This window comes from Rattus rattus, chromosome 4, assembly GCF_011064425.1.
Source record: "Rattus rattus isolate New Zealand chromosome 4, Rrattus_CSIRO_v1, whole genome shotgun sequence".
NCBI lineage: Eukaryota > Metazoa > Chordata > Mammalia > Rodentia > Muridae > Rattus > Rattus rattus.
This window is the reverse complement of record NC_046157.1, coordinates 55,229,499-55,240,046: the sequence shown is the minus strand read 5'-3', so window position 1 is coordinate 55,240,046 and position 10,548 is coordinate 55,229,499. Positions and strand designations below refer to the sequence as shown.

General features: G+C 38.7%; 1 protein-coding gene across 1 annotated transcript; it reads right to left on the bottom strand.

Moving 5' to 3' along the window:
* Positions 1–8,292: 8,292 nt before the first annotated feature.
* LOC116898005 (keratin-associated protein 24-1) lies at positions 8,293–9,027 on the bottom strand. Its single transcript, XM_032899401.1, has one exon. It carries the CDS (start codon positions 9,025–9,027, stop codon positions 8,293–8,295), a length of 735 nt encoding a protein of 244 aa, XP_032755292.1.
* Positions 9,028–10,548: the final 1,521 nt, after the last annotated feature.

Genomic DNA, 10,548 nt, shown 5'->3' with positions numbered 1-10,548 from the left:
TGAAACCTTTACTAGCATGGCAAAGGTGGCAGCTTCATTAGCTATTTGAATCTTATCATAAACTGTTAACCATCTAAATATCCAGTGTCAAGTCCATACATTTGAAAAAAATAATTATTCATTGCATAGGTCATGCACTTAAGGTAGAGTTCTGTTTGGTTTACAGCATTGAGCAGGAGGTGTGCATGTATTTCCTTAACTCTCTTATGTCTACAGGATGTGAAGACTATGAGAAACAGGGACACTTTTTATTTCTACTTGCATTTATAAAATGTCTGTAACTATGGGAAGTGGTCTTTGGAGTATGGAATAAAGTTTCCTCTTTTATAAAGGAAAATAACAGCAAAGAGATGTTTATGTTTTATTTGGGAGGCACAAAATGTTGGTTATCAATACAGTGGTGATTAAGAAAAAAACAGATTCTGTATATTGAACCATTCCTGCATTCCTCAGATGAAGCCTGCTTGATCATGATGGATGATCATTTTGATGTGTTCTTGGATTTGGTTTGCAAGAATTTCACTGAGTATTTTTGAGTCAATGTTCATAAGGGAAATTGATCTGAAGTTCTCTTTGTTTGTTGGTATTTTGTGTGGTTTAGGTATAAACATAATTGAGGTTTCATAGAAGGAATTGGGTAGTGTTCCTTCTGTGTCTATTTTGTAGAATAGTTTGGACAGTATTGGTATTAGATCTTCTATGAAAGTCTGATAGAATTCTGCACTGAACCCATCTGGTCCTGAACATTTTTTGGTTGGGAGATTTTCTATAACTTCTTCTATTTCTTTAGGTGTTATAGGACTGTTTAGATGGTTTATATGATCCTGATTTAACTTTGGTACCTGGTATCTGTCTAGAAATCATCCATTTCATCCAGATTTTCCAGTTTTGTTGAGTATAGTCTTTTGTAGTAGGATCTGATATTTTAATTTTCACAGTTTCTATTGCTATGTCTCCATTTTCATTTCTGATTTTGTCAATTTGGATACTCTTTCTGTGCTCTCTGGACAGAAATCCATCAGCGTAATCCACTATCTAAACAAACTTAAAGACAAAAAAACATATGATTATCTCATTAGATGCTAAGAAAGCATTTGACAAAATTCAACACCCCTTCATGTCAAAAGTCTTGGAAAGCTCAGGAATTCAAGGCCCACACCTAAACAATGTAAAATCAAAATACAGCAAATCAGTAGCCAACATCAAACTAAATGGAGAGAAACTTGAAGCAATCTCATTAAAATCATGGAATGCCCAATCTCTCCCTACCTATGCCACATAGTACTCAAAGTCCTAGCCAGAGCAATCAGACAACAAAAGGATGTCAAAGGGATACAAATTGGAAAGGAAAAAGTCAAAATATCACTATTTGAAGATGATATGATAGTCCCTGAAAGGTCTGCAAGAGAACTCCTAAGCCTGATAAATAACTTTAGCAAAGTGGTTGGATATAAAATTAACACAAACAAATCAGTTGTCTTACTCTACTTACAGGATAAACAGGCTGAGAAAGAAATTAGGGAAACGACACCCTTCACAGTAGTCACAAGTAATATAAAATACCTCAGTGTGACTCTTACCAAGCAAGTGAATGATGTGTATGACAAGAACTTCAAGTCTCTGAAGAAAGAAATTGAAGATCTTAGAAGATGGAAAAATCTCCCATGCTCATGGATTGGCAGGATTAATATTGTAAAAATGTCCATCTTGCCAAAAGCAATCTACAGATTCAATGCAATCTCCATCAAAATTCCAGCTCAATTCTTCATAGAGTTAGAAAGAACAATTTGCAAATTTATTTGAAATAACAAAAAAAAATCAGGACAGTGAAAACTAGAATAGTAAAAGAACTTCTGCGGAATCACCATCCCCTACCTCAAGCTGCATTACATAGCAACAGTGATAAAACTGTATGGTATTGGTACAGAGACAGGCAGGTAGGTCAATGCAATAGAATTGAAGACCCAGAAATGAACCCACACACCGATGGTCACTGGATCTTTGACAAAAGAGCTAAAACCATCCAGTGGAGAAAAGATAGCATTTTCAATGAATGGTGATGGTTCAACTGGAGAACAGCATGTAGAAGAATGCAAATCAATCCATTCTTATCGAACTGTACAAAGCTCAAGTCCAAGTGCATCAAAGACCACCACATAAAACACTCCAACTAATAGAATAAAAAGTGGGGAAGAGCCTTGAGCACATGGGCAGTAGGGAAAATTTCCTGAATACAACATGAATGGCTTACCCTCAAAGATCAAGAATCAACAAATGGGACTTCATAAAATTGCAATGCTTCTGTATATCAAAGGACACTGTCATTAGGACAAAATGGCAACCAACAGAATGAGAAAAGATCTTTACCAATCCTACATCTGATAGAGGGCTAATATTCCATTTGTATAAAGAACTCAAGAAGTTAGACTTCAGAGAATCAAATAACCCTATTAAAATAGGTTATGGAGCTAAACAAGGAATTCTCAACTGAGGAATAACAAATGGCTGAGAAGCACCTAAAGAAATGTTCAACATTTTTCATCATCGGAGAAATGCAAATCAAATTAACCCTGAGATTCCACCTCATGCCACTCAGAATGGCTAAGATCAAAAACTCAGGTGACAACAGATGCTGGCAAGGATGTGGAGAAAGAGGAACACTCATCCATTGTTGGTGGGACTGAAAGCTGAAACAATCACTCTGGAAATCAGTCTGGAGGTTCCTCAGAAAGTTGGACATAGTACTACCTGAGGACCCAGCTATACCACTCCTGGGCATATACTCAAAAGATGCTCCAACATATAACAAGGACACATGCTCCACTATGTTCATATCAGCTTTATCTATAATAGTCAGAATCTGGAAAGAACACAGATGTCCATCAACAGAGGAATGGATACAGAAAATGTGGTACATTTTATACAACAGAGTACTACTCAGCTATCAAAAACAATGACTTCATGAAATTCATAGGCAAATGATGGAACTAGAAAATATCATCTTGAGTGAGGTAGCCCAATTACATAAAAACACACACAGTATTCATTCACTGATAAGTGGATATTAACCCAAAAGCTGATTACCCAATGACATAATCCACTGATCACATGAAGCTCAAGAAGAAGGATGTCCAAAGTGTAAATGCTTCAGTCCTTCTTAAAAGGGGGAACAAAAATATTAATAGAAGGGAATACAGAGACAAAGTTTGGAGTAGAGACTGAAGTAAAGGCCATCCAGAGACTGCTCCACCTGTTCATCCATCCTATATACATACAGACACTAAACTCAGTCACTATTGCGGATGCCAAGAAGTGCATGCTGACAGGAGCCAGATATAGCTGTCTCCTGAGAGGCTCTGCCAGAGCATGACAAATACAGGGTCAAATGTTCGCAGGCAACCATTGAAGTGAGAATGGGGTTCCCATTCAAGGAGTAAGAGAAAGGATTAAAGGAGCTGAAGGGGTTTGCAACCCTATAAGAAGAACAATACCAACACCAACCAACAAGAGCTCCCAGGGACTAAACCACCGCCCAAAGACTACACATGAACAGACCCATGGCTCCAACTGCATATGTAGCTGAGGATGGTTTTGTTGGGCACCAATGGTAGGAGAGGCCCTTGGTCCTGTGAAGGCTCAATGCCCCAGTATAGGGGAATGCCAGGGCAGTGAGGTAGGAGTGGATGGGGGTGGATGGGTTGGGGAACATCCTCATAGAAGAAGGGCAAAGGGGATAGGGACTGAAAATGGAATAACATTTGAAAGGTAAATAAAAAATACCCAATAAATAAATAAATAAATAAATAAATAAATACTTCATTTTAAAGCAAAAAATAAGAAAAGAAAAGACTCATTAGTGTATTTCTAACAATAATTTTTGAAAAATTTAGCTTATTACTACAGCTTACATTTGTCTGGAGTGATGTGCGATGCTCACAATCACAGCACATGATTTATTGTGTGTTTACCTAATGGAAATTCATTGTCATGGATATCAATGAGTCCTTGCAATCTGGCTCTCCCTAGAAGGCAGAGTAGCACGGTAGAGGGCCGGTACCTGTTTCACTTTGGTGTTCAATAATGTGATTGATAGTATGGCAGAGAGTGCTGTTGACTGCATGTCCCCTATGATCGGAGGAGAGAATCGACTTCCTTTCTCAGTACTCTCTTCCTTTGTTTTGAAACTTTAATTGCACGCGTAAAGTTTGAGCATGAGCCCTGAAACTTGCTTACTGAATTTTTCACTCTCATTTCTAAAACTCTACCCAAGGCTCGCATATCTTTAAGTTGGATGCATACTAGTAGGCTTCAGCTTGTATGTAATGTTATATTAATAGATGAAATATTAATACATGTATACTTTTATATATAAAATAAAGAGCAATTTTTATTTATGTGATATAGAATATACTACAGCATGTATTTTATACTTCTTCACCTTTACTTTGAAATTTTCCTTTTCCCATAATAATTTATACTAGTGCAGAACGCTCCTTTTAATTGTAAAAGTTTTATTAAGATCGCTAGGCTACAGTTTAGTTGATAGTCTCCCCAAACAGACTCATCACCTTTTCCTTCCTAAATTCCTTTTAGGTGGATGGATTAAAATTTTGTTTTAGTTTGCAGCATCAAAGGAGTGTTGAAAGCAATACCAATGGTACTGCTTTATTCGTGGTTACATTCCAGGATTCCTGGGGGACGCTTGATATATCAGGTAGAACTAGATACTGTATTTAGTGTGTGTTTTCTTATATCTATATATTAATGCCAAAATTTATTTTACAAAGTAGGTACGTCAATCACTGATAGCATTAATGCAGAAGAACTACAACAACATACACTAACAAAATCCTCACACCACTATTCTTGTGTTTTACGGAGCCTTACGATCTGTAGAGCTCTGATAAACATGACCGCTCCTAACAAGAAGGCCACTGTACTGCAAAGACAGGCCACACAGTGACGTGATTCACCTCCCAAGTGGGGCAGAGAGGTAGTTTATTTCATTATTCACATAAGGGTTCAACATATAGCGTTTCACTTATTTCTTTCTGGAACTTTCCATATTGTACTCTTGAGCTCCAGTTGAGGGCAGGCAATTTCAACTAAGGAAATGGCTGCACTGTGAGGACCTGGGTCAAAGTGTGGTGCCTGTGGCAAAACTTCGGATTTGGGATTGCAGGTTCAGAAGTAAACTTTAGACCTAACAATTAAATGGTCTTTTACACGTAATTAAAAAAAAAATCAAAAGCAATAGAAAGGAGACATTAGCAACATAACCGATCCCACTTCACGACCAGATATGTTGTATGATAGACAACACCGTCTGTGGTGCTACTAATATAAAGAGAATAGCAAAATGAAGTCAGTCTAGGTTTGTCTTCTGTAGGACACTTTCCCCAGGAGACAGATGAGGAATTGGATGAACGTTCAGTTGGTGTCTTTGAAACTCTTACATTCTCACAGGCCTTACTGATCTCTGGCCCAACCTGCAGCCCATGAAATGGTATTTGTAAGTCAACCTATTATTCACTTAAATATATTTGACAAATGGATGCTAACAAGAATATCTCGTGCTCGGGGTTGGGGATTTAGCTCAGTGGTAGAGCGCTTACCTAGCAAGCGCAAGGCCCTGGGTTCGGTCCCCAGCTCCGAAAAAAAGAAAAATAAAGAAAAAAAAAGAATATCTCGTGCTCATAACAACTAATTACCAATGGGGTCTAACACAGTGACTACTTTACAGGCAATGCTATTTCGTTTATTAGTAATTATCTGCTCACATTGTTTGTTTCTCATCAAGATGTTGGTGCTTTCCTATCTTACTTTGAAATAGTTAGGGAAGTAATTCTGTGGAACACATGCTACATATTTTCTCCTAATTCTGCTTCGGGGAGTTGTTTGCACTGTTTTATTAGTTATTTGGCTTCATTTATAGGGATCTATTTTAAGCTTAACGTTTACAGAAAATTTGGGCGGTAGGCATAAACATCTCACACGTTTCATTTCTCTCCTCTGTTTTTCATTTTTAAATGGTATCTTTCATTATGAGGCACTTTTAGTTTTACCATGGCCATATTTATAAATCTCATATAACTTGCTCGTTTTTATTTAAGAGAACTTCTCTTACCTATGAACTTTGATCTAATAACCTCTCCATTTTAGTCCATGGCTGATAGATGTTTGCACTCCCTCCCCCCACTAAAACTCAGTGCCACTTGGATTCCTACTAAAGTCCCACCTCACCTTACTACACCATCCCTGAGCATGCAGAACCCTGTCACTTCAACATTCAGCGTCACTCCAACATCAGCTCTTCCAGAGAGCATTCTGTCATTTTTCTAGTTAGAAGTTCCCTCCCTCCTCAGAAAGTCTTCTGTTGTAGTTAAATGGTTTAGATAGTATTGTTTGTTTCAGTATATTACTTCTCTGACCAGTTTTCTCCTAAATCTCAATTTCATCAAAGAATCCCACTTAAGGTCTCAAAGAATAGTATTACCTTCTGAGTTTGCAAAGATCACAAAATAGATCTGAGCAAATATATCTGAGCAACTGAACACTCAATTAATGCACACAAAACACTTTCCAAGTACTTGAACACCTATGCCTTATGAAAGGAATTAAATGGGTTCTATGTAGTCAAGGTTTGGCTCCAAAGGATAATGTTTTGGTAACATATAACAGAATTATCTGAGGCAGTCACAAGAATGAGGAACATCATTATCTCCAAATATCTTCAAGCAAAATCAAGGCATCAATACTTGGTCTGAAGCCTTCCACAAATACAGTACATATGCACTTCCTGTTTATTAAAATGCTAGTCGCATGGGTATAGTGTGAAAGTTTTGAATCTGGACATTAACATACCTATTTTTTACGATGCTAAAAGTACAATTCAAAGCCTTTTAGGCTAGGTAACCAGTCCATCACTCAGTTTTACCTGAGCCATAAAACATCGGTTGTCAGTACCATCAAAATTCCCAAATATTACAGTCCCCTATTGTATTCACTACCACAAAACATTTCCCCTTAAACACGTCTCACGTTTTACTTACAGAAATGCTTACCATGTCTATCCTAGGTTTTTCTGGGTTTTTTTGTTTTTGTTTTTTGTTTTTTACCAAGATTGAAGCTTTCATTTTCTGCATGAGATATTTATAGGCCTAAAATCACTTTTCAAGAGATTCCATATTTAACTATCCATCTCCAACAGTACCTATATTTTATTGTCATATACATTATGCACAGAAATATATACTTGTTATTAAATTGGTTGAAATACATTCTCACCAAATTTCTTTATTAGAAAATCAATCACAAACTGCAAGGTGAATAAATTGGAGGTGCTACAAACAAAACAAAACCAAAAGAACTGGATTTTATATTCAAGCTTCTTCACAATTTTAATTTAGATTATAAACCGAATTGTAAATCAACAGTGGTATGCATATTACTGTGCTCAATATAGACAAAATATCAGTGAACATGTGTCAGGAAGCATAAGAGAAGCCAAGAATTCCAGATAGAACATTGTTTATTAGATATTTTCTAGAATTAGAATGACACAATTCAACAGAGCAGAATTACAGAGGAGTCCAGAACATAGATGAATTCTAGGAGTCTCGGAGAATTACAACAGCATTGGTCTTTCTTTTGACAAATACTTTCTGTGCTTTACTTAGTCCTGAGTATTTCTTCCAAGGGTTGAGGCTAAGAGTCAACTGTCAATCAACCCTGTGCTTTGTGTTTTCTTTGAAAGAGGCAATTGCTGAAGTCTTCTCGCTCGTTAGTAGCTATGGTTGTTGTTGACATGGACTACTTCTTATAATCAGTCATGAGGGAAAGGGAGAAGTTGCTTCATTTAGTAGGTTTAAGGTAATTTTATTTCTCCCTTTACAGGCAAGATGCTCATTAGGCAGTTAGCAAAACTACTGATGAAAAGTGGAAAAATCTGAAAAAACCAAACTGTGTTGAAATCAGGCATCAACCCGGGTAGAGGTTCGCCACAAGACAAGTGACAACCAGAGTAAGGAAGATGATGATTGTCCTTCATGTGGAATCTCTCCAGTGAGTCTATTCTAGTCAGTTTTAGAACTAACACTACCCTCAGAATCAGACTAATGGAAGAACAAACTACAGAGCGGTTAATTGGATCTACGGTTACACTGGAGGCTAGTGTGACAACCTTCTGAGACGAATCAATCAATTGAGCAGAATAATAGAGACCCCAGAACAGAGTAAAACCTGCTGTCCTCCATTAGCCTCGTCAGAGCTCTTGTACGAGCTGTAAGTCAATCAGTAGCAATTCAGAGGTCTGTTACTGCTGCATAAGTACCTCAGAGGTGGAAATGTACTGGGAATACAGCTCAGAGACCGAAAATTTCTACATAGGTAGCTCCGTGATGGGAAGCTTGAAGACCCATAATTTGGATACTGGCAATAATTCATTAGGTAACTTCGGGGGTGGTAGCTACTGATAGTGTAACAAGATGGAGAGAAGCCATTGGTGATGAATCCAACATTTCTATAGCTTCTGTACTCATTGTTGCCCCGAATACAGTGGTATGGGGCCTGAAGATTCCCGAGGAAGGAATTATATTGCTCTATGCAGTGGGAGCCATTTTGAAGAGTCTGACAGGCTTTAGATGCAAATCGAGTAGCGGTGGTGCAGTTGGATACATACCCTTTGGTCCCAGGACAGGGACTGCAGCTGGGTCTGGATCTGATGTTGGTAGTTTTGCAGTCACTAACAACTTGATTTGCAGTTGGGGACTTGCAAGGCACACAGGAGTCCGTGGGATCAGAACTTGCAGGGCAAGTCTTGGGAGAGTCACAGCAAGGCGCTTCACAGTAGGAGTGTTGGCAATGGTCCAGAAGCCAGAGATTGCCTTGGTAGCTGCTGGGTAAGTAGTGTCCAAAGGTAGGGTTTACATCATCGGAGCAGACAGCGATGGAAGGAGTCACAGGGATGTAGCAGTGATTTCTATGGGACGTGGCACTGCAAAGGCGAGAATAGCCCTCAAGAGACATGGAGCCCTGGAGTGCAAGCAAGAGGCACCTGCGTGGTTATGGCGTGGCTGCAGCTGAAGGACTCTTTATATCTTGCCTGGTGATTGCGAGGAACGTCTCCAGACTCTTTTCCTTCTCGTGGTCTGACGCAATAACACATACCATCTCATTACTGTATTGTTTAGCCACAGCTCCTAGTGTCTTCAGGCTCATACAAAAATAAGTTTGTTTGGAGTCTTCAAAGTACCTATAATCACTACTCTGCCCCTCACCCAACGGTCAACTTCTGTAGACCATAGCCTTAGTGAATAGTGATTTTAGTGTTAATAGGCAAACTCTCATATGCCAATCAGTAATTAACAAGAGTTAGTGTCTCCACGGGATTCTACAGCACGGTTATTAAAAGGTTCACAAGGTTTCAATAAAGCAAGGGCCAATATTTTTCTACTCTTGTACTCTGAGAAATGCTGCAAGATTGGATCACACTTTCTTACAAGGTGGATGGCTTTGCTGTCTCAATACTGTCACTCGAAAAGGAAGAGGCCCATGCACTAAATGGACCATTTTCCCCCCAAAATATGTGTTACACACATACCCGTTTTGGGCCAGACGCTGGTGACAACTTCTCAGCTGATGTGTTTGGATAATTCCATATGTGAGGCTCACAGTAATCCCAGTGGCATTTGATGACCTATTATTCCAGACTAAAAATGAACTGGTCCCTGGGGGTCAGCGGTTGCTAAGCAACCAAAGCTTCCCTGAAATCTCCTTAAAGAGTTTCTACCTCATGTACTATCAAACAAATCCAGTTTGTGAACCTTGTAGTTTCTTAATTGACTAAGATTATGCAATAGTAACCTTTGCCCATGCTGTAAAGCTTTCGAACTCTCAGCTGTAGAGCATTTTCCAGCAAATGGGATTTACTTGTCCTTCACTTGTTTTCCTTTGAACGTTCTTTTATTGCATCCCGGGACTGAAGTTATTTCCAGTCTATAGTGACAAAATGTCATGGCTGTGTTGAGAGGCTTCCTTTGAATAATCTGCACAGTGGCCACGGGCTCTACACGTAGTAAATAGTGCCTTCCACACTTAAGGTAAGGCTAAAGGAGTTTTTAAGATTTTAATTTAAACTGAAGAGCTGAAACTGTGTTCTCTTAAACAGGAGCTACACTTCAGGCTTACAGCCTCTCCACTAAATTAGAAAGAACATGTGTATTGGCCATGATGCATTCAGGCCGAGAGCGATGCAGACTTCAGAGAAGGTGAGCTACAGGGGCAGGTGTCAAAAGACATCATGTTCTCCTGACACCATGAGGTATTTGTCACTGTTTCATGCCCGCTCATCTAGGTTTTGAAGTTTCTCCTCGATGTAAACCTAGAGGCATTCTCTAAACACATATAGGAGTATTTTTTTTATCAACACCTTTCTCGGTGTTTATTATAGAACACGGCAATGAGCACTCTCCTTCATGGATTGTGTTCCTGTCTAGAATTTCTTTCAGGGGAGAAGAGTCACATTAGTTGGCTATGGAACATTCTAGG

Coding starts and splice junctions, on each gene's coding strand:
- LOC116898005 (XM_032899401.1), bottom strand. CDS start 9,027: ATGTCTCTTGAGGGCTATTCTCGCCTTTGCAGTGCCACGTCCCATAGA.